General features: G+C 44.6%; 1 protein-coding gene across 1 annotated transcript; it reads right to left on the reverse strand.

Moving 5' to 3' along the window:
- Positions 1-640: 640 nt before the first annotated feature.
- trpc4b (transient receptor potential cation channel, subfamily C, member 4b) lies at positions 641-19,601 on the reverse strand. Its single transcript, XM_056610312.1, has 11 exons — positions 19,330-19,601; positions 18,521-18,964; positions 12,540-13,058; positions 6,480-6,816; positions 5,282-5,421; positions 4,086-4,399; positions 3,459-3,654; positions 2,962-3,156; positions 1,938-1,979; positions 1,704-1,793; positions 641-1,144 (listed from the first exon to the last, which is right to left on the reverse strand). The coding sequence occupies exons 2-11, from the start codon at positions 18,893-18,895 to the stop codon at positions 641-643; spliced, it is 2,712 nt and encodes a 903-aa protein (XP_056466287.1). The 5' UTR covers positions 18,896-18,964; positions 19,330-19,601.
- Positions 19,602-25,141: the final 5,540 nt, after the last annotated feature.

Below are 25,141 nucleotides of genomic sequence, written 5' to 3' on the forward strand. Positions count from 1 at the left end.
GCATTAACACCCTTTGTAAACCATGCAAGGCGACCACCAGCCTGAAAGGATCTATGTCCATGTCAAGGCTGCTTGCTCAAGGACACTTCAATAATCAAGCGAGAGGTGATGAAGACCTGCTTTCCCAAACCTTTTTACCAAAACATTATAAAAAGAAAAGCGGATAAGAAGGAATGTACAAAAAGAGAAAAGTAGATAATATATTAAAACAAAAGGTTTGCATCGGTATTTCCTTAACTTTTGTCGACATGGGACCCCATTTTCAGGGTTGAATATACTTTGCAACGCTAAGTTCATAAAAAAATTTAATCATATCCGCTTCCACACTCATCGTTTGAACCAAATCTGCATCTGCCTACATATCAATGTGCCGGTGAACGTTTGTGTACCTCACCACACAGAGTGACGAGCAGTAGTTCCCCTCTGACTATGAATCCTCAGGCAGTCTGTCGGTCATATATAACAGGAACTTTCGTACTGGACCGTTCAAACCTATTCATTCAATCCTATCCATCTAACAAGCCTTCAAACCCTCGAGACCCCATCTTGATCATCAGTCAACCCCCAGGTGGAGGAACACTGCTTCACACCCTAGTGCCGTGTCTGGTCCTCCTGCCCCTCTTTGCTCATTCCCTCGCTTTCACTTGTCCTTGCGATTATTCTCATTCTCCCAGACCTCCTCCTCCGTCACCTCTTCGGGCGCGACCTCCACCTCCACCTTCACCACCTGTTCCGCTCCCCCGGCTCCACCTCCGGGGTGAGCACCGCCCCCGATGCCACGGTCACCCCCACCCGGGGCGAGGGGCTTGGGTTTGGGGTGCGGGGCCGGGTCGCCGTGCTTGTCCACCAACAGCACCACCTCCTTCCTCGCCTTGCGCGGCGGCGGCAGGGCGGTGCCGTTGAGCAGCCCGCCGGGACGGGAGCAGTGCTCCCGTCCCGGCCGCTGCACGCAGGCCGCCACGTTGAACAGGCTCATCTTCTTGTGGGAGTCGGCGTGCGCCACGTTGGGGCAGTAGGTGAAGGCGTTCTCCGAGACGACCAGGCCCGAGGCGGGCGCCACGGGGGTGAGGCAGCTGCTGTGGCGCCTCCCCTTCATCATGCCCAGCACCTCGTAGCGGAAGCTGGAGATGTCCTGCTTGAGCTCCTGTACCCAGACGCACACGTGCACACACTCGCACAAATACATGCACGCGCACACACACATACATGCACGCACACTCACACACACACGCATGAGGACATGGACACACGCACACACACAACCACACACACACACACACACACACACACACACACACACACACACACACACACACACACACACACACACACACACACACACACACACACACACACACACACACATACACAATACAGATACGAGCACATGGGCACATACACACACAAACACAAGCAGGTAGACATATAAGGAAAAACACATGAACACAGACATATACACACACACATACACATGAATACAAGCACATGGATATGTAGTATAGATATGTGAGTATTGTGGGAAAAACTCTTCCTCTTCAACTACCGACCAAAAACTAAGAGTTAAAAACACACACACACACACACACACACACACACACACACACACACACACACACACACACACACACACACACACACACACACACACACACACACACACACACACTCACACACACACACACACACACACACACAGAGCTTACCTTGAAGTTCTCCTCCGTCAGCCCCTGTTCCGTCTTAGCATCCCTGATCATGGCCGCTACGTACCGCTTCACCAAGTTCCTGAGCACCTCCTGGTAGACAGGGGACAAAGTCCAGACAAGAAAACACACTGGTCAAGAACACCAATACACTGGGAACCAAGACGGACAAACGGTGGGATATGACCCTCAAATAAGTTAAGTAAAGTCGGTAAGTAAAGAAAAGAGTGTTCTTACCTGATACTGGTGGTTTAGTCTCACGTTTTCGGCTGCACGCCTCTAAAACAGAACACGTCACGAGTGTGTTACACAGTAAGCATGTGTATTAAATCACGGCTTTCAGAGTGCACCTAGAGCTCCTCGTTTATGGGTGTCATCTCCTGATGCATTATAACTGAGGCATTCAGCTCCCTGGGGGGAACTGAGCTGATATAATCTTATCTTAGCTTCTTTTCAAAGGCATTACATAAGAGATTCTGATAGCTCCCACATCCCTGGTGAACCAAACAACAGTCCTCATTCACCACATTTGTTAATTGGAAACCAATCTAGAATCTGTAGGAACCATGAATGCCATATCTTTGGTTCTGCATTCCATTTACCGGTACTCATCCGGGCGGCTTTGATAAGGCATTTCAAATGGGTTGTTATGGCTAACCCAAATATTTTAGAAGGTTTACACAACCAACCAACAAATATGGCCGCTAGGTGAATAAGGTCAATGCAACTCTTCTCAATGCTTTTGAATACTTTGGAACACTCTGCAATACTGGCTCTGAAAAACTGTCTTACGACTATCCTAAAACCATGCAAACACTCTCCCACAGACACAATGACATTATCTTCTAGATCCATAGATGAGCTACAGGGCAATCAGATAAAAAACAAACAGGCTAAAAAACAGCTTCTGCCCCAGAGCTGTTATTTCTCTAAATAGAAACAGAATTATAAATTATTGCATTATCATACCAATCTGACCTCTTAAATTGGCTGACATTTTAAAATGTATACATTTGTTTTTCAGTTCTTTAACATTCTATACATATTTTTAAAAATAACCCTTTTCTCATTTAGTTTTTGTTTTAAAAAATCTTTTTTTTTAATTTATTTTAATTTATTTATCTATTTATTTTTTATAAAGCACTTATTTTGAGGGCCTCTACCCCAATTTCGTTGCACTTTGTGCAATGACAATAACGAGACTCTGATTCTGATTCTGAGCTAGGACACTCTGGAACGCCGTGGAAGCCTGCTGCCTCACCCCCAACGTCCCGATGGTCTGCCGGTGCCTGGGACGGCTGCTCCTGATCATGTGTTTCTTGGACCACTCCAGGAGGTAGAAGATGGATTTGGGACTGGGGATGATGTTGAAGGGAGAGGGCAACGTCCCGCCCTCTTCAAAATAGCTCATCCACAGCTTAGTTCTGGCAAACTTCCACTCAATGTCTGCATGGTCCTGTTAGGAACAGATTGATAAAGACAAGAATAAGAATTGCATTATAGATCCAGTGGGAAGACGGATGAAGGGAAAGGAGGCTCTGGTGGTTAGGGTGTTTGAATCTCCAGCTGTAAGTTTCTGTTCTGATCAAAATCCCAATCTCCATAGTCTACCAGAGACCCCTAACCCTACCTGCTCCTTAATGATCTGGATCTGGATCCCCGTAAGTCGCTTTGGACAAAAATAGCCCCTGACATTCGACTAAATAGTCCTCGGTGACTGAAGCGGCTCCACCGAGGCGTCAGGCCTGGTCCACTCACAGCGATGTTCTGGTAGGAGTTGTTCATCATGGCGATGAGCATGTTGAGCAGCACCACCAGGGAGATGATGTTGTACGTCCCGAACATGGTGGCGCCCACGAACTCGGTGAACTCGTGGTCGGCCTTCACGTTGGTGACGTACAGGTTGACCAGGCCGAACACGGACCAGAACAGAGACTGCAGTGTCTCAAACAGCCTGCAGACCGAAACACAGAACGACACCATCAACTTTTATGAACAGCGTCACTTCACATTCATGGCCAAGCCGTTATAGGTCTGACTATTCTTGAGACCCCGACTTCTTACAATCAGGTCCGTCTGCTTCGCAACACCTAGTTTAAACCCAATCAACATCTGCCCGTAATATCAATGTCCCAGTGAAAAGGTTAACATAGTAGAAAGCTTGTGGCTACGAATCATTCAGCAGTATGTTTGTATATAAGGCAACCTTCTTACTACTACAGCTTACAGATGAGCTTCTGTGACCCCATAAGCATAGCAGTCCATCCCCAAGCGGGGATCCTGACCCCATGGTTGGCAAACACTGCATAACAGTTGAACAAGCGCCTGACAAATCCGTGTCTGGCTGCACGTTCATGACAACGACAAAGCTCGGGTTGGACTTGCGTGGAGAAGGCGTTGTTTTGATCGGGGCAGCGGATGCCCGTGCAGTTCTTGACCCCGTCGGTCTCGTAGTAGAAGTAGAGCTGGTTCAGGCCGTTGGCGAAGGCCACCAGCACCAGGCAGTAGATGAAGAGGAACTTGAGGATGTCCAGCAGCATGCGACCCAGGGAGATCTGCAGCGGGCCCAGGTGGGAGTTGGCGGTGAACAGGGAGATGAGTCGCAGGGAGCTGAAGATGTTGGCGATGGCGAAGAGGGCCTCGGCCACCAGGGTGGGGTGCCACATCTCCCAGCTGTCCCGGGTCGTACATCCGCTGTACTGGGGGGGAGGGGGCGGGCAGGAGGGTCACGCAACATACAGTGGAACAGCAGGGTGGTAAGAGGCTTTACGATCAGGTTAGTGGTTAGGGGGAGGGCCGACCCGGGTTCAAAGCACAATACCTGTAGTCTTACCGGTAGGCATCTTTGAGCATTCGGCTGAATGCTCAAAGATGCGGCTGAATAATGACGGCTGAATAATGACGTGTATATTATTTATTTTTATTTTATATTTATTATACAGGAAAGTATTAAAAGTAACAAAGTTACAATTTAAAAACGTGCCTGTCTCAGTAAAGTAGCTGATTTCCAGCAGGTTCCTGAATTTAGTGCAGGTAACATCAATAACATTGGTCTATGACATTACACAATAACGTGGATAAATAACAAGTGGGATGAGACTGTAACATGTCCAAGCTGGGATTGAATAATTATGTAACCAGGTTTTCAATAGATCGTTCAGGCGTATATATATATACAATATTTACGTAACCATATAAATATTGCAATACTAAACTCACCTATGACCAGGGCTCTACGCTAACTTTTTTTTTCAGGAGCACTCGTGCCCCTAAGTTAAAAAATTTAGGAGCACAGGAAAAAAAATGGGGGCACAAAAGTGTCGCGCTGCAAATGGAATCGCTGCTTTGTATGGAATCGTTTCGCCCCTTCGGGTTTGGTGTGAACGCACAGTATAGTGCGCTGTGGAGAAGTCACTCGCACGCGTGCTCCTGTTTTGTTTTTCTCGTTCGCACGCCGAAATATTCACTCGCAAATGCGAGTGAAATGGGCGCACTGTAGAGCCCTGCCTATGACAAATATTATCAAACTGGTATCCCATCATCCTGACTTGGTTCCTAGTTACTAGTTCTCCCAGACTCACCTTAGCGAATGCGACGATCTTCAGGGAGATAGTGGCCAGGTAAAGAGCGTTCATGATGAAGTCCATGAGGTTCCACCAGTCGTTCATGTAGTCATGGAAACCCCCGTCCCACATCTGCTTGATCTCTGTCCAGACGAAACCTTCACAAGGGAGTAGAGGAGAGTAGAGCAGAGTAAGCCTTTTTATCGCCACTGAGGCAATTCATTTTACAGGAAACAGTTAGAAAACATTAAGTACATTAAGACAGGGCACTAAAACAGATCAGCTAAAATTACGTAAAACATAATAAGATTAAGTTCTAAAACAAACAGCTAAAAGGACATGGACTTTCAGTACTATGTGGTCAACCGTATATATTTGCAGTCTTAGAGAAATCGCCATTGGTCAAAACATACAAAAATGGCTACCAGACATAACAAAAAAACATATCACGGTCTGAGAGAAAAGAGACAACCCATCTTATCCTAAACGTCACAGGTATTAAAAAATCTTAACCTCTGACATCTAGAGGCCAAAGAACATTTATATATGTTCAAAAAAATACACATACAAATATTTATTTTGAATTTCTGCATCCATAATAAACATAGGTCCAATTTGACGCAATCAAAGAGATACAGCTGTGATACATTCATGCATGCAAAAATGACTGTGTTAGCACATACAGTATATAATACATTATGCGATATATATATATATTAGTGCTGTCAAGCGATTAAAATATTTAATCGCGATTAATTGCATTAATGCCATAGCTAACTCACGATTAATCGCGATTAATCGCAAATGCTTTTTCTATGCTAAATATCCCTTGATTTCTTTGTCCCATTAATTTTTCTCATTTTAATGCTCTTATCAACATGGAGAAGTGCATCGGCTTGCCTTGTGCAAATGTTTTTTTATTGATTGAACATTGACAACACAAAAAAAAAGCCTATAGTGCAACTAAACGATGAACATACAAACATACTGCCTTGAACATAGCAGTCAGGCTATTCTTTGTTTTGAGCCAAAAAAATAAAATAAATACATGTATATTATTCTTTTTTTAAAACAAAAATGAATTGCGTTAATCGCGCGATAAATTCTTTTACGCCGTTAAAATAAGTTTGCGTTAACGCCGTTAAACTGACAGCACTAATATATCTATATATATATAGATATATATATATGTGTGTGTTTGTATATGCGTCCCTACCGACCACCCAGGGCAGGATCATCCACTCCACGGGGGTGGGCGGGGGCCCCTGGCGGTTGGGGTCGTTGGAGACGATGTGCTGTGAGGCGAGGATGAGGAGGAGGAGGAAGGTGAGGTAGGACGCGGTGTGGCAGATGAACTTGATGAAGGGCTTGCGGATGAACAGGCCGTAGCGGCTCGTGGGCGCCAGCATGTACAAGACGGAGAAGAGCGGGAAGAGGAGGCCGATCAGGACGCAGGTGGCCGACTTGACCGCCCAGTGGCGCCGGCGCCAGCCCGGCAGCTCGTCGTACCAGCGCGACGCTAGCAGCTGTTGGCAGTTGGGCTGGGCTACAAACTGGTCGAGAGACATATGGAAAGACAGGGAGAGAGAGAGGTGGCTGTTAGTGAACTGATAGAGAGACATATGGAAAGACAGGGAGAGAGAGAGAGAGAGGTGGCTGTTAGTGAACTGGTAGAGAGACATATGGACAGACAGGGAGAGAGAGAGAGAAAGAGAGAGAGAGGTGGCTGTTAGTGAACTGATAGAGAGACATATGGAAAGACAGGGAGAGAGAGAGAGAAAGAGAGAGAGAGAGATGGCTGTTAGTGAACTGGTAGAGAGACATATGGAAAGACAGGGAGAGAGAGAGGTGGCTGTTAGTGAACTGATAGAGAGACATAAGGACAGACAGGGAGAGAGAGAGAGAGAAAGAGAGAGAGAGAGAGAGATGGCTGTTAGTGAACTGGTAGAGAGACATATGGACAGACAGGGAGAGAGAGAGAGAGAGAGAGAGAGAGAGAGAGAGAGAGAGAGAGAGAGAGAGAGAGAGAGAGAGAGAGAGAGAGAGAGAGAGAGAGAGAGAGAGAGATGGCTGTTAGTGAAGTGGTAGAGAGAGATATGGACAGAAAGGGAGAGAGAGAGAGAGAGAGAGAGAGAGAGAGAGAGAGGGAGGGCGGGAGGGAGGGAGGGAGAGGGAGGGAGAGAGAGACAGAGAGAGAGAGAGAGAGAGAGAGAGAGAGAGAGAGAGAGAGAGAGAGAGAGAGAGAGAGAGAGAGAGAGAGAGAGAGAGAGAGAGAGAGAGAGAGAGAGAGAGAGAGAGAGAGAGAGAGAGTCTTCAGTACAGCTGAGAAACAAACTGCTGGAGAGACATAGGAGCAGACAGGGATGAGTGAGACCGTGGAGAGAAGGAGCGAGGCGATGGGATTCAGAACAATATTTGTGTGTTTGAGTGTTACAAAATTGCAGTGAATGTTGAGAACCAGAATGCCCTCAAAATAAGAACGGTATACATTCCTGAAAAAACCAAACCCTCCCTTTCTGATCTTTAAAGATCAAGGGTAGCTTCTGGGTAGATCTGGCAGTAATTAAATAAAATCTCACCAAATATTTTACGCTTGAAATACTTTATACGTGCTGACAGGCTGTTTATTTTTTAAGTCTATTGCACAAGAACCATTCACCGTTTTTTTTCCATTTTCAAACAAGCATGTATATCTGGTATGGGTGTTTCTTTCAGACTCTCAGCTGATAGGCACTGGGTTTGAACCCCAATGTCTTCGAGGGCCATTGAGGGAGTGTGTCGCCGATGGCTGGTTTAAGCAGCCTGACCCGATCAGGTCGGATTGGAGTGAGATGAGGCTGTACACCTGTTGCACACATCCGTTGCACGTATTCAGGGAGAAATCTCCTGCGTGGCAATATGGACCCCCAGGCCACGCATCAATCGTCTGCAAAAACTTTAAATAAACCGGATTTTCAACACCACCACCCTGCGTCTTTGGTTTGGAGGAGCCCGGTAAAAGGCACCTAGCTAGGTGGCGTGTAGCATGCTCTTTGTTACAGTGAAAGATTTTGTGGTCGGCTAGACTGCGACACAGACAAAACACTTCAAGACATCTCTGCTATTTAATGGCCTTTAATTCAATAGTTACTGCCATAGTTCATTTTGGTTAGTATTTCACACAGATATATATCGAAGTGCAGTTCTCTTAAAAAAGCCACCCCCTCCATGTTTGCCAAATGGATTCCTAGGACTGTTGTCACTGGCTCAGAGTGGGCGGGGCCAGAGGGTAGTCACCTATAATTATGTGTGTTTTTCGAGTAAACCCTTACCCAGAGTGTTTTACCAAGGACTTGTTATTCCTCCATCGCATTTGTTTAGCTTTCCTGAGGGTATTTTTCCAAAGAATACGAGGATGTAGGTATTTGCATGTCGACTGAAGAGGAGGGGATGCATAAACACTTGACGGGGTAATATCTCCCCCTCTCCGCTGTATCTCTTCTCTGGAAGATGAAACATCTGCCTAACATCTGGGTCCCCTGTTAGCATAACCATGTTAGTCTAAATGGGCGCCCGCTATTCTTCTACTCTGCATTAGAAGTCTGCGTACGAGGTAGTTTGTCGGTTATTGGTGAGACTTCCTGTTTGAGATTTGTCTCGTCTCTGGTTAAGTTAATGGGCTGGGCTGGGCTGTCTTTCACTTGCATTACTGGACGTCCACAGGGAACAATCTTGGGCGATCGGGTGTTCATGTGGATGATAATTTTTAGTGTGGCGTGTGCACACACACACACACACACACACACACACACACACACACACACACACACACACACACACACACACACACACACACACACACACACAGACACACACACGCACACACACACACACATACACACACACACACACACACACACACACACACACACACACACACACACACACACACACACACACACACGCATTGATGCAGACGACGTAAGCTCACACACACTAAGATAGACACACAACCGCACACACAAACACATACTGTACATACACATGCTAGCACACACACACACACACACATGTACAAACATACGTGTATGTTTGTGCATGTGTGTCATTCTGACATGTTTTTCTTATTTGTGCGTACACAAATAAGAAAACATGTTGTCAGAATGATGATTATTTAAAAAATATATTATTTTTTTTATTCTTTTGTTTGAAATGGACTGAACAAATAGAAAAGTGTGTCTCTATTCATCCGTGATTGGGTGCCTCTTCATAGGGAGTCTCTCAGGAGGTTGTTTCTTAACCATTTCATCAGTACTTTACCTAAAAACGCTGGCCAAACGCTGCAGGTTCATTCACCCACTGAATTGTTGAATGGAAGAAAAAGCCTGGTGACGGACAAAAGGCTCACAGTGTGAGGCCCTTTCTGCTTTTTAAATCCAATGTCAAGCAGTAATCCAAAAACAGAAAGGATTAATTCCACAATTAATGAAAGTCCATCATTGTATTTGTTAAAAGTATTAAATACCCTTTTGGCTATAGATAAAGTAATCTTACAATTATAAAAGGTATGAGCAAGGAACTTGTTTATACCTAATGCATAGCACTTTTCAAAAGAAATATAATTCTTGCTCTGATTTCCTTGTACTGTGCAATTTGTATTGTTCTAGACTAGAGATATCTGTGTCATGTTTTCTCAGATGTTTTCTATGCTGTTTTGTGTGCTTGCTGCAAAAAATAATTTCCCATAAGGTATAATAAAGATCTTCTGATTCTGATTCCGAATCAGTAAATAATTATAACCGATAAGGGGAAGACTAAAAACGAAGAAAAATGATTCCAGAAGAAAAAACGTTAATGGGCAATAAAGTATTGATTTCCAAATGAGAAATGACCGCTTGGTTTTTCAGGGAAAAGCTCCATCCTTTTACTTTCATTCTCATATTCTCATTAGCCCTAATTAGGCCGTCACCATGGGTACGGACCAGGAACCGGCGGGGTAATGCATCCCTGGAAGCCATCTCAGCGTAAAATGACTTGTTGCTCCGCGCTCCCAACGGATCTCTCCACCCACCCTGCAGGCCATTTGCAGCTCGTTTGCCCCCCCCCCCCCCCCCCCCCCCACACACAAAACCACACCAAATCACTTTAGGAGTTGACCGATGGGCCACACGCGAGGCACTGCTCTCTGCTCGGCTCTCAGGCTGCATTAGATCCCCATGTCGCTGGGAGTGGGGCGTGGGGAACGGCTGGTGGTGGTGGGCCAGTTGGGTTAGAAGAGGGAGATAGAGTAATGTGGGCTAATAAAGCGATGAATTGAGCCGAGCTGGGAGGCGCTCTGCAGGGAGAACCAGAGGAACACTCACCATCTCCGTAATAGACGTCGAGCCTTGATAATTGATCGGCCAGGCCGGTTTCCGTCCCGCGGATATTGTTTTTTGCTTGGTCGCGCTGCTAAGGAAATGGAGCAACTTTGAGAGAGGATACTATTTTTTAAAGATTCCTTTCAAATTCTCTAGGGGTAGCAAAGCTGTTGAGTTCACTGAAGTCAGTCCGTGCTAGTAAATACATTACAGTCTCTTTCCTGGTCACCATCACTGCTCTGACCACTGCTAATGCACACTGATGTCTCCTAATACCAAATGGATGTATTACTGTGGGGTAATATGTTAATGTCCACAATTGATTACAGTTGGGTCACAATGGGTCATTATTGAATAGTCTCACCCCCGCAACATTTAGGCATTAGTTCATTGCATAAGTCTTTACATGCAAAATGGTTGAACAAGTTGTCATAATATGTCAAGCATATTTCTACACATCTCCATTAGACTTTTTTTCTAAATCTTTCCTGAATTGGTAAAGGTGAATATTAAATTTCTCTAAAGAAGGGAAATGTGTGAAGTGTTAGATCAACCAATGATCAACCAGTTTACTGAAATAGCTCAAAGGTGTATCTCCTGAACCATGAATTGGCAAGTATATATATAGCTGGAGCACAACACAATGTTACATTGTCCGACAATGGAAGGACAAGGAAACAGGGTCAACAGCCAGAGGGAAGAAGAAGAGGAAGAGGAAGAGGATTGAGGCTGCGTGAGAATGAGAATCTGTGGCCCAACAGACAGGAACGTCAGGAGGTGTAGGAAGACTGCACTGTAATTCCTACAGCAATGCATGTACAGTTTACCCTTAGGAGATTTTCCTATGTTCACATTTCTAGCAATGACATGGTCTGTCAACAAATTACAGTACAAACAGTCAAAGCGTAAATGTGAATCTTCTCCAGGCTCTTGCAATCCATCTCCCACATACACTAAGGTGTAACTTACAATTTACAGTTATTGTCTTCAAAACTTTAGCCATAGTTTACATCAGAACATCCCTCCAGAGTACACTGTTATATTAACAACATGACTAAGCAATTTGACTGTCTTATTCTTACACAATGACACAAGGACTTGTCATTGTGATAGCACTGACATGTTCATTGACACATATATTTACTTTTGAGAAACAAACTAAAAATTTGGAGCAAGAAGCTTTTGCATGAAATCCATGGTGTTTTGCTATTTGTACGAATTGTCTTGAGAAATGCACTTACTGTTTTGCAAATTTCAATTCTGATCTGAGAAATGTACCAAAGCGACTGAGAAAAACTGTCATTGTCTCTTGATCATACTTGGGATCAATAGATATGACCAGAAAGACTTTTGCTTTAGCGTAGTGATGATGATACAGACTTTAATTCACTTCAAGTAGAGTGGATGTGAGTAAAGACGTCATGCTCATTGGCTACTACAAAGAGACGATTGATGAAAGGTAAAATAAGAAATATTAGGGGGAGGGAATAATAAAAGCATAATTTACTTAATTTGTGTTCTGTGCATAAGATACTCAGCTGTTTCCAGGTGATAGCCACGTAAATCTCTTACTTTTTGGTGCTTGTGAAGAATGAATGAACAAACAGTTACCCGTGTAATGTTTTTACATAACAAAGTACATCTGATGATGATTGAGTTATGCAGGGGTCTTCCATATGTCCCTATCTAGGAAAACCAACATGTCAAACACAACATCTCACCTTCCTCTGCTTAATGACTAACAAAAGGACTTGCATCTCACATCTGGTTCAATAAAAAATGACTGATCTAATTAACCCACGACTCACACCTCAACTCCTTCTGCTGAAACTGCTAACAAACAAACTCAGTAACATCTCAACTGATGCAAGTTAACCGATGGACTCAGTAACTCACATCGTACCTCCTTCTGGTTTACAAATTAAGTCTCATCTCACCTCCTTCTGGCAGTACTTGATGGCCAGCTTCAGGCGGGCCAGGTCGTTGCCGTTCTCGTCCAGCAGGGGGTTGAGGTCGTCGCGGTAGTTCAGGATGATCTCCAGCTCCCTGGAGCTGCGCGTCTGGTCCAGGAGCTCCTTGGCGAACAGCTTGCACGCGTAGGACAGCTCCTCGTACTCGGCCTTGAACTCGTTCTCCACCGTGCTGAGCTCGTGCAGCTCGGCGCTCAGCTGGAAGGCGGTGAGGAAGGGGTCCTCGCTGGCCAGGGCGATGAGGGACGGGCTGGCCAACGCGCGGTAGATGTTGAGGCGGGAGCGCGAGTGCCGCAGGCCGTCCACGTCCGAGCTGGCCATGCACTCGCGGCAGTTGCAGCGCACGGCGTGCGGCTGCGGGATGGACACGCCCCTCTGCACCAGCATCTTGATGATCTCGTAGTTGTTGGTGTGGGCGGCCAGGATGACCGGGGTGATGTCGGGGCTGAAGTCCGACAGCTGCTTGTTCAGCAGAGCAGGGGGAACCTGGGGTGGGGGGGGGGGGGGTCCATTAGAAGGGTGTTAGGTCTTTCAGCAGACATCCTAAGTGGCTTACTGAGAAGTGTTAGATTTCAGCTTATTTCTAAACTGTTCGTATAGACTCTGCGTTGTGTCTTTTTTCGTCGTGGTAGTAATTCTTGAAGTCGAAATCAAAGCAACTTGACAGGTTGGATAAGAGGGTTGAATAGATGGTTTATTCCAGGATGTAATACAGCGAGATACAGACTTTGGTTGAATAATCTATAGTGTACGCGGTTGAGGAGCAGTTTCGAGACGTGTTCCTTGGCTGTCGATCCCTCTTCTCACCGAACCAAAGGGTTGGGGCGAGTGTTATAACTAGAAATTGCATTTCCTGCAGAAATTGCGGGGAGTGCTGTAGTAGGCCCACTAAGTGAGGTTGGAAATATTTTTTAATAAAGCCACATAGAATAAGACATAAAGAAACGTTAAATGGCTTAAATAATAATAAAGTGACAGCTTAATGAAAAGCGCAAAGCATTGCTAAAAATGCCGAAATGTAAAACGAATTGAACTGAAGAATCTGAAAGGTCAAATGATTTGTCCTGCACCGCTGGTGTGTGTGTGCGTGTTTGTGTGTGTCTGTGTGTGAATGTGTGTGTGTGTGTGTGTGTGTGTGTATGAATGAATGCGTGTGTGAATGTGTGTGTGTTTATAATAGCGAGCCGTTGCGGGATTAAAGGGGAACTATGCAAATTTGGCCCCTTCTTCACTGTTTTCTTGGTTTGCGCTCGCATTGAGCGCAAACCTACAGCTTTGGAGGACATATTTTACAACACTGTCGTAACAACTCGTTGACGACCCTTCCCCATCCACTTCTGCCTGCAAACAAACATTGTAAATAATAAATAGTATATGGTTTTAACATATTTCAATTTTTTTAAATAACGTCGTTTACGATGTTTAACGTTGTTAATGATGTACCACCTTTCACCTTTCATTTGTTCAATAATACACAAGTTAGGAAAATATTTATTTTGGATATTGATAGAAATGCAAGTGACAGTTCTTCATGGTTTGTTTTTTGCCTTATGGCTATTGTGTAACATCTTCTTGAGAGTTCTCTGGATTTCCTGACACTTGTACCCGGACAAGTTCGGATGTGGGTGGTGGCGGTACCGGGGCATGCAGACCGAGCCGTCTTGGGTCATCAAGCCTCAAGCCTCATAACAATGCTGTTTTTCCAACGCTTGTAACTAAGAAAAAATACAAAGCAATCTTTTTAAAAACATGTTTACAAGCGGGGAACTACACCAAAGGTATAACATGGCTCAAGCTATAATGAAGGTTCACGCATCGTAACAGTTCTGTTACCAACGAATATGTGCTAACTAGCAGCTCTCGTGCAGGGTACTGCATTATATGACCAGCCGGATATATCCCATGATATAGGCTATACATTCTTAGAAAAATCTGAGGCATTCGAATAGCGGTCTAGTGATCTAAATAAACAAGAACCTGGTTTGTGGGATTTAGCCTGTATCTGGGGGACGAGACAGACGAACAGCAAAACAACCATGAAAACAAACGTGTATGGTAGCGAGTACACTAACACCCTATCAAGCAAGCAAGCTAGAAACATACAGGGCTCACAACAAAACGGTCGAGCAAACACATTTTTACAGAGACTATCAACATCAAGAAGCCACAATACAAAGAGGACAAAGTTCACCCAAGGGTACTTACAATCTCAAGAGCAACATGGCCATGGCAAGTCGGCATCCGATTTGCAGTCTTCTTTTTCTTTCAGTTCACGCTATTCCTGAGAAGCTCGCCCAACGTTTACTCGTGTCTGGCCTCTCTGTCGGTCAGTCTCCCTTTTTTCTCCCGACATTGGGTTTCTCTGTCTCTTTTTAGTCGGCTGATCCATGATGAATGTAACAATCCCTTCGCTACTTGTGTCTATATCGAGCCGGTTCCGTGTTTATGGGTCTGTAGTGCCATAAAGCACTTCGGTGCTTCGCGAGACCCGAGACTCCCGCAACAGTGGCTGGCGGGTCGCCGGCAGAAACTTGCATATTCCCTTTTTCCGCCAAGATGCGCTAGTGTTATAGAACCATCACAATGACTCATAACATGTTATGTTGATGTAAATTAAGCCAAAAAAGTTGCATAGTTCCCCTTTAAAAGTAGCCCAATAGAGCGGGAAAACAGCCCAATCTGGCAACACTGCCTGAACGTTCTCCAAAAGTAGCCCAATCTGGCGGGAAAAACTGCCCAATCTGGCAACCCTGCTGAACGTCCTCACGCTCCAGCATCAACGTAAATCAATGAGACCAACTGAAAACGAAGCCGGTATGAAACTAAAACTGTGATTCTGAATAAAGTTTAAATGATATTGTTTTGGTAAATGGTTTGAACGAAGGTAAACGTCTGAAAACAGCTGAAAACGATGCCGGTATGAAACTAAAACTGTGATTCTGAAGGAAGTTTAAATTATATATCGAAATTCCGTTTGGATATTATTGAAGATACAAGTGTGTAGATTTGTTAAATGGTTTGAACGAAGATAAACAGAAAATTTATTTAGTTACGTCTTAAACGTACCACGTGGTTGCATTCTTCGTTTGCAACCACGTGATCAAAATGACGTTTAAAGTGCTTACGTCACCACGCGGCCATCTTGGTAGGAAAACACAAGCGAAAACACAGGCGTCTTCTAGCAGCGAACACAATAGTGCGATACAAATGTCCGAATATTTCTCAAATTTAAGCGGTCCCGCCAGGGGAAGATACCAGCAGAAAGTTAACCTGTTAGGTTTCGATCACTACAAGCTGAAAGAGTCGGATTTTAGCGAGGATCAGGCCCTTTTACCGAGCGTGGATTACGGGTCAAGGGTTTCCTGGTAAAAAACAAACTTAGAACTGCAGGCGCAAAAACTCTCGCAAAGAACCTCTCACAAATTGATTGAGCCTCAAAACTTACCAGTTATGAAGTGATTACCACAAATACGGGTGTTGGCGAGATTTATTTGTGCCATGTCGCCCCGGTAGATGTTCGAAAGCCAAGTCGCTCCTCGGTCAACTCACGCGTCCGCTCACCTTGAGTTGTGATCACTTTTGGAATCCTAGAGAAACTGCAATTCCCATTCTCCCATATGCAATTATTCGCACAACCATGCACAGCACAACTGGTAGGCATTATTAGACAAACAGAAGAATATAATAGCGAAACAATTGAGGTTAGATAGGCGCTTTGCGATTGAATGACCTCCACTCTAATGCGACTGAAACAAGTGTAGCAGGGCGCAATGTTGTGATTGCTTTCCTACCAAGATGGCCGACTTCCGGTTTGGTTACGAATTTTAATTAGCTGTGACGTCAGTTGCAAACGAAGAATTGACTCCCATGTTAAAAAATATAGTATTTTAAAAGTAGAATATCTTAAAAAGTATAAAATATTTAAAAAAACTGAAAAGAAGCGCACGATTCCAAGTTTGTAGAGAATAATAAATAAAGAAAGCAAGAATAAAACATATGAAGAACAATAGTTGAGCGCTGCATGCAGCACTAGCAGAAAACGTGAATAACAAGAGAACCGAAGCACTCTCACCCTCGATAAGGTATATGGCCCTGGCTATGTCCTAGGCAACCAGGTTGGTTCATCCTTGTTGAGACATAACAAATTGCGGAATGTTGGACATAACACCTTGTACCAGTGAGAGGCACTGGCCTGTTCCTAGACTAGAAATGTGAACACAGAGAGACACTAAAATACCCCAATATTCTACACAAGGGAGGAGGTTGTTGACACTCATATTCACTTACAGTCGATCTTGGAGCAAATCACATACTGGGGGCAACGTTGCATATGCTTAATACCGTTAATAGACACTTTAATTATTCTTGGTCATTTAGCGGATGCTTTTAACCAATGTGACTTGCCACCTTGTCGACTTGTTGGGCTGCAGACATTGGGGTTCCCAAAACCCTCATTCTTATGAACCGCAGGATCACCAGCGCAGCCAAACACAAAGAACCCCAGGTTATCTAAGTTCATAAAGATCGTAGTTAGACTGGCGTATGTCATCACCTGTGGTCGAATCATTCCAATCAGAACAAGTTTCACTAAAGATGAATTCACCCCATGTTCGGACTTGTATATACCAGAGAACCTCTTTTACGACCGCTAAACTATCTTTCTTGCCAAACAATCTAACTACAAGGGGTCAGGTGAAAGGCTTTTAGCGATGGAGATTCCTGTTGATCTTCAAAAGAGGGAAGGGATTTACAAAGAAGAGCCACGCTTTATAACCTTGAACCCACACCTCACCCTGATACCAGACAGCCTATTAACTCTGCATGAATAGAACGAGTGTGTCCACAACTGTGAGGGATGAGCTTCTTAAACGTTCTTATCTCGGACTAATGGCCTGTGGCTGGGCAGATTCCCCGGGGGCCATAACAGGGTTGTTTTTCCCTTTCTTTCGGCGGAAAGTCGAGATCTCCCACATATCAAACCAGACATTTACAAGATGTCCGAGAGCTCCAACCAGGGCTTGTAAAGACGTCCTCTTAGATACAGGATGCTCACAGCTACAATACAACTCACCTCACACAGCTCCAGATCACCGAGTACGACCTCCAGGGAACAATCTACCTCTCTGGCTCACAACCCTTTTTTGGTCTGTGCCCTGATATTAATGTCAGAATGTGTTTGCATCCCCAGCTTCTTGCATTGTAGTGTATCTGCCTCCCCACACAATGCTTTAAACCTGACTCACATCTGCCTTTCATCAATGTCGCCGTAAGTGTTCCTGACACTGATGGACTACCCTGTACTCGCTCCAACTTTGAGACTGGGTTGTGCAGCACCTGACATCTTTTGAAGCTACTCCAATATTATATTTATGCTTTAACTGTTTTCAGCATCAGTTTGTAAGTGGATGTGGATAAGAGTCTGCGTCATGACTAAATGTAAAAGGTAGGCTTAAATAAAGACTCTTTTAGCATTCCATAATTATAATTGATTTAATTACTTTGTATTCCTTTGATGTTTATTTTTTTCTGACCCTTGTCATTGTTGAAAGGGTATAAATAAATCGAAAGATATAATTTATAATATAACCAATATACTAATGTAATAAATAATTACATTAGAATGATTTGACATGATTAAGCACAAATAAAGAGTAAATACAAACAAAGTGGTTTGGATTTGGTGGTTTGGGTGGGTGGGTGGCTGAGTGGTGAAGATTTGGTGGGTGGGTAGGTAAAGAATTTTCGTGGGTAGTGAGTGGGTTGCTTGGGTTGGTGGGGTGTATGTTTGGGTGGGTGGGGTGGTCACCGTGGGTGAGGTGCTCTACGGTTGGTGTGTGTGTAGCAGTACTTGGGGTTGTGCGTGTCTGGTCAGGTGTTATGGTATGGGGTATGACTGAAGTGTTTTGGGTCGGGTTTGGGTTGGACGTGAGGTGTGTTCCCATGATCACCTGCTTCTCTCCTCGGGGTTTCTTGTGGTCTATCAGCAGCTCCACGGCGCCCACCACCTCCTTGCGGATGGCGTGCAGGAGGGCGTCTCCCACGTACACATTATAGCTCAGCAGCAGCTCGATGATCTCCAGGTTCTCGTTCTCAATGGCGATCAGCAGCGCCGTGCGCCCCAGCGAGTCGACGCAGTTGATGTTGATCCGGAAGTAGATCTCGGCCTCCTCGAGGGCCTGCTTGACGGTGGCGTAGTCGCCCTTCTCCACGGCGCTCAGGTAGTAGCGCTCCAGCGGGGACAGCTCCGGCTCGGCGCGCACGATGCGCAGCGGGATGCGGTCCCGGTAGGACGAGTTGTCCGTCTTGTAGTACAGTTGCGTCATGGCCGCCTGCTGCTCATCCCACTCTCAGCTGGTGGAAACAGGGACTTTTTGCGTATTTATAATATAGGCCTACATTCGAGGTGAAGAAAGTGGAGGGAATTTAAATATAAGAAAAATCGACTCTCAAAATGTGTGTTCCTAATAGTTACTAACATCAAATATACGCATGTAACTGCTCAAAATGAAATCATATCCACTACAATTCTCCACATGTGATCACATTGATTATAATCTTGCCTACTAAATTTACTACAACTACTACTACTACTTCTAGGCTACTGTTACTTATACAACAACAACAACTACTACTACTACGACTAATGCTACTAAATATTTATCATAACAATCTACATGTAATCTAAAAAAAGAACCGCAACATAAACATCATTATATCACCAACAAAGCCATAGTGTGCGTAATTATTGAAAGTTTACCTTTGAATTGGTGTCTTGTTGCTCAGAAAGACATCGTCCTGTAATGCTCAACAAGTGAAACCTGCCGAGAAGATGCTGAGAGAAATCACCTCAATGTCCGGCGACGCACCTTGCACGGCTTGTTTGCATTTGACGTTATTTCCCACAATTTCCTTTTACATTAAGAAGCCAATCCGTGTAAAAGTTCCCTTCAAATAGTTTAATCGTTGAACTGCTTGTAGATACGTGCGTCTCTGTGCGCGCAGCCGCCTTTCCTGTAATTGCACGGGGATACTTTGAGATGAGGAGATTGGCAGGGTGTGGGTGATCGCTTTTGCGCACGTCGTGCGTAACGGCGCGCAATAGCAATCAATGCGCTCTCAGCGCGGCCACGCGCGCTGAGTATGTTCTGTTCGGGGCTTTTCAATGGCGCATCGCAAAGCTCCCAGGACGCCGCGGGCCGACATGCTGATCTATTGCCAGATTTAAAAGTTACTTGTAAACGATATGAGTCTCTGAGCAAAGGTCGCAGTGGGGGCAGGACACAATACAGCGGTGAAATATATTATCCTGTGGATGTAATATACAATGGTCTTATAGCCAGAGACTGTCATCCACTAATCTTCTAAAATATGTGACGAATATCAAATTCGGGGAAGCGGATATACGACTTAATCCCCACCCATAACGTCCATGCCATTCAACTGGACATTCATACGGGACAGACAGAACCTTGTGCAAAAGCTGACCCTTCTCTAATTAAAAGTTCTGCCGTGACATTAGGCACATGTCACTGGGTCTTAAATTTGAATTAAAGACATGAAGTAGAATTGCCTGCGGAACACGCTGCCTTTCGGGATACTAGTATACTCCTCTGTGAACAGAGGAGTTTGTTAAGACTAATCACCTCTGTAGAAGATTGAAGTTGTTCTACCCTATTGGTGAGGTGACACGTAGAATACTTCCATTCATCCTCAGGCAGACATACAGGCAGACACACAGCAGACATGCACACAGATGGATCCACAGATAGAAAAACAGGATGCAGGTAGATAGACCTGGGTGCCGGACAAAATTGTTATCTGAGGAGCGATCTCGTATCCGTTGTGTAGTAGGAAACAACTGACAACTGGAGACACGATTTGTGGTAAATCCGACTGTATCTTGCTTGTTTAGAGTGAGTACAGGTTTGAACGGTGATAGTGACAGTTCTGTGACAGAGTTCTGAGAAGTCACTTGAAGTAGATAATGGACAGATAAACTTGTGTCTAGAAGAGGTTCACTTTGTTCAACACTTCCACAACCTAACCTTTTTATTTTTGTAACCAGAAATCAGACCCAAACCACTCTAAATGTAGCGTTAAATGCTGTTAATAATCTGTGAGATTAATATCTGTCTTCACAATCATCCATCCTTTCCTCCAACTGTCAGTACTTGGTTTTGTCAAAATTTAATCCCTAGGGTATGCACTGCTCGTTACCCATACCCCAACATACTAGACCTAGAGATTACTGAAAAATAACAACTTAAAAGAAAACCAAAATACCAGATGAATGTGATAAAAAACAAACTCAAACATCTAAAATACTAAAACATACTTACAAATAAATACAAGCAAAATAATACCTGTAATTAACTTGTTTTTATCTTGTTTGGCTAAAGATTTCCCATAATGGAGCAGTTTTATCGCTTAAGGAGGCCAAGTTCAGTGTCAGACAGCGGTAATGGGTGCTAATGTCGACCGCCACGGTTTCAGCTGCTTGGGGAGGGTGAACACAATGGCAGTACATCCCTGAGGTTGATGTTGATGTTGACGTCTGGGTACCTGTGGTTGAGATACAAAAGGGGTCTGTCAGAGAGCCCTTCTGTGTGAGCCAGTGGGATGGGGAGCTCAGGATCTGGGGGAGGTCTGTGGTCTGGGAGTGGTTTAGCAGGGAGGTCTATAGTAGTAATATCCGGTTGTGCTTCTAGAACAGGCAGGGATTCATCTGCTTTGTCGTCTTCTTCAATATCTCTCTCTCCCCTATGTCTCTCTCTCTCTCTCTCTCTCTTTCTCCTCTATGTCTCTCTCTTTTTCTCTCCCCTATGTTGCTCTCTCTCTCTCTCTCTCTCTCTCTCTCTCTCTCTCTCTCTCTCTCTCTCTCTCTCTCTCTCTTTCTCCTCTATGTCTCTCTCTTTTTCTCTCCCCAATGTTGCTCTCTCTCTCTCTCTCTCTCTCTCTCTCTCTCTCTCTCTCTCTCTCTCTCTCTCTCTCGCTCTCTTTCTATGTCTATCTCTCCCCTATGTGTGTGTGTGTGTGTGTGTGTGTGTGTGTGTGTGTGTGTGTGTGTGTGTGTGTGTGTGTGTGTGTGTGTGTGTGTGTGTGTGTGTGTCTCTCTCTCTCTCTCTCTCTCTCTCTCTCTCCCCCCTGTGTCACTCTCTCTTTCCCCTAAGTCACTCTCTCTCTTGCTCTCTGTCTCTGTATTCAGGACTCAAATGCTTTTATGGGGATGGAAAACCGACATTTACATTGCGCAACCATATACGATTGTGGAGTGTGTGTCGATGATGGCTGGTTCAAGCAGCCTCACCGGGCCTGAGTCAGACTGGTTGGACTCAGGGAGAGATCTCCTGCATGGCAGCATGGAGAACTAGTGTCATGTATCATTGTCCGCAAACCTTGCAATAAACCGGCTTTCATCATCATCATCAACAGCCTGTGTCCTTGGTCATGGAGCCTATATTGCTACAAATATATTCATAACAATAAGGGTAAATAGGAATAAAGGAATAATGCTTTTGCATGCTGAAATGTGTTGCATTTTTTTTTATCGGCTGTATAATAATAATAATAATAATACAATTTAATTTAGAGGCGCCTTTCAAGACACCCAATGTCACCTTACAGAGCATATAGTCACCATAAATCGTTTAAAAAAACAAGACATTGTGGAAAAAATAAATAAATAAACATAATAAATAAAAAATAAATAAAACAAAAACAAGACAAAACAAAACAAACAAACAAACAATCAAAACAGTGATCAGATAGACGTTGTGTGCGAGTTTGAACAGGTGAGTTTTGAGTTGTGACTTGAAGGTTGTAATGGTGTCTGACTGTTTTATGTGTGGGGGGAGGGAGTTCCAGAGCCAGATAATCCCCATCATCATCATATCAGTCTATCTATTTGAAGGAAATCCAAATCAAACATAACGCAAACCAGAATGCCATCCTTTCACCGTTGGAGCAAGGCTTCTGTTCAAGGAAGTTCTGCTGGCAGTGGGATTGTAATTTGATCAAACTTTACAAGGAGGGAAAGTATTAAAAGTCAAGTAAAGTACAAGTTATTTTTCACTCAGAGCAGTTCAAAGTAGTTCTCCCAATAAAGCGTATTTATCCTCATCTTGGAGCTGCTCATTTATAGACTTCCACTGTTGACAAGTATCCAAGGTTTTTAGGACCAGTTTTTTTTATTGTTTTGCTTCTTTTGTTATGGTTCTGGTTAGTCCATCTGTGGGCAAACCACCAGATGTCAGTATTTGACTGTGACGGCCGTTAAAGAACAGATGTGCTAAAGTTATTATCGAGTTTTAATTTGAAGCATGCTATGGGTTCAGGGCAGGCCGACATTTACAATCCTTCTAAAAAGTTGAATACATATGTGCAGATTAATAAACGATCCTTCCCTTGCTTCATCAATCGACTAGTGTAGCCGATCACAAAAGCCGGCACGCACAAGAACGCACACACACACGCAACCAAAACCAATACAAAAAATGTTTAGACTTAATACAATGTCGCCCTCTCCTGGTGATTTGTAAAATTAGATTCACCAAGGGACTTCTGTGTATCATAAAAGGATACAGCCTTTTGTGTGTAACAGTCCTCACCACACTGTGGGTTGATCTAGGAGTGCAACTTTGAGAAACTAACTTAAAGGACTGTGACTCCTTCGTTGCTGGTAGTTTATTTATCCATTAAAATAATTCATAACCATGATATGTTCTGAATAAAACCGAATAAAATCTGATGTGTTGATGTTTGAGTGTCTGCTCGATAGATGGGGTCCCCTGTGTTGACTGTTAGTAACAACTAACTACTACTAACTATCTTCATCGGGATACAAAGTTGTTGCCAACATCTGCATTTGACAAAAAAGTTAGAAAAACAATCTGAATATTATAGCATATACGTAGCAGCAAAAATAAAAATTGGGCAGTTGGTGAACGGTTACAGGAACGGGTTGCCTAGCAACCAGCTGGACGTGTTTTGTGTCGGACCCCCGCAGGGAGCGATGAATGGAGGTTAGAGGTTCTATTTAGTCGGTTCTCCGGGGAAATTTACTAAACCCAGTAAATCCGGCTTCCCTTTCATCATCTGGCGTGACTCGACAGTCTGTGAAGACAGCGTATGAAACAAGTTGCTAGGAGTGCTGAAGCGTGTGTGTTTCTGAGGGAGAGAGTGTATGTGTGCAAGATTGCTGCGACATCTTTGTAGAATAGGCCTATCTAAGTATGCTTATGAATGTATGTCTGCATGTAGGCTATATGGTGTATGTGTCTGTGTGTATTTCATTATTATTGTTTATTATTGTGTCAGGTGTGTGTGTGTGTGTGTGTGTGTGTGTGTGTGTGTGTGTGTGTGTGTGTGTGTGTGTGTGTGTGTGTGTGTGTGTGTGTGTGTGTGTGTGTGTGTGTGTGTGTGTGTGTGTGTGTGTGTGTGTGTGCGTGTGTGTGTGTGTGTGTGTCGCAGTGTGAGGTAGGGAGTCAGATATCAGTCCTGGTCACAATAGGAGCCTTTCTAAGTCTCATTAGGAGGGATTAGTCTAACTTGCGTCTGACAGATGACTTCTGCACCGCTGTCAGCTCTATCTCAGATCAGCAGGGAGTAAGCCACCCTCGCGGACCTCATTCTGAGGTCTGCCCCAGAAAATCGGCCCCGCACTGGAACATTACTGGATAGTAATCCAGTAATGTGAAGTCCCCTTCAAGGGTGTTTGTCCTGCATCAACAAGCAGTCACCATGTCCCAGCATTTGCATTCTACCTTGTCTCCAAAGTTGAGACTTGCCCTACAATTGATTGCCCTCTCAATCAACACTGAGATATAAAATCTCCCAGTGTCCCGGTATCTCCTACCAGAACACGGGGGCCTTCCCCAGGCCGGGGGATGTGGTCATTGCGTTCTACAGGGTCACATTTGACTACTCTGCGCTAACAGAGTTCCTCATCTAGCGGCAGAAGATGAGCCAGGCATGAGCCAGGCTCCCTCTGACCTCCTGAATGACTCAAATGGGGCTCTTCTGAGACATATTCTTGATATGCGCAGCCATGAAAGCCAAGCTTTGGATTACGAGGAGGCAGAGGAAGAATGCCAAAGAGTGGATTGCCAGACCCGGTGGGTCCTGCAGCCCCCCACTGAGACCCGACTGCTTCGAGGGGTTATCCCTCTCTAGTCAAAGCCTTATCGGGATTCGGTGAACCACGGGAGGGGACCACGGTGCAGAGCTACAATACGGCTCTCACGCGGACAGGATTTTTAAGTAGCTGCCCGGCCAATACAGAGATGGGTTCATACGCCTGACCCATAAAATCCTGGCGATGGCGTAGACCTGAAATCCGGTCCACCAATCCACACGGGTCCAAGTAAAGGCTAACACCATGCGGATCTCTTAAATGGTTTCGGCCCTCTATCAAGACAGGAGAACCCAACCAGGCAGGAACCTTCGTGAACTACACTACTCTGTGTAGGATCATGCTATATATGGACACCAATTTACGGACTTCCTCGTCTTTCCTGATTACTCCTTACGGCATTCATTAAGTAGGATCTTATCTCATCTGGGATTCGGTG

This window comes from Gadus chalcogrammus, chromosome 16 (assembly GCF_026213295.1).
Source record: "Gadus chalcogrammus isolate NIFS_2021 chromosome 16, NIFS_Gcha_1.0, whole genome shotgun sequence".
Lineage (NCBI taxonomy): Eukaryota > Metazoa > Chordata > Actinopteri > Gadiformes > Gadidae > Gadus > Gadus chalcogrammus.

What these genes read in the sequence shown, in the direction of transcription:
- trpc4b (XM_056610312.1), bottom strand. Translation starts at nt 18,895, where the DNA reads ATGACGCAACTGTACTACAAGACGGACAACTCGTCCTACCGGGACCGC. An exon ending in TCAAGTACTGCCAGAAGGAG is followed by an intron (nt 6,817 to 12,539) that starts GTGAGATGAGAC and finishes TCTCTCGACCAG; the next exon opens with TTTGTAGCCCAGCCCAACTG. An exon ending in GACTAAACCACCAGTATCAG is followed by an intron (nt 1,794 to 1,937) that starts GTAAGAACACTC and finishes CCTGTCTACCAG; the next exon opens with GAGGTGCTCAGGAACTTGGT.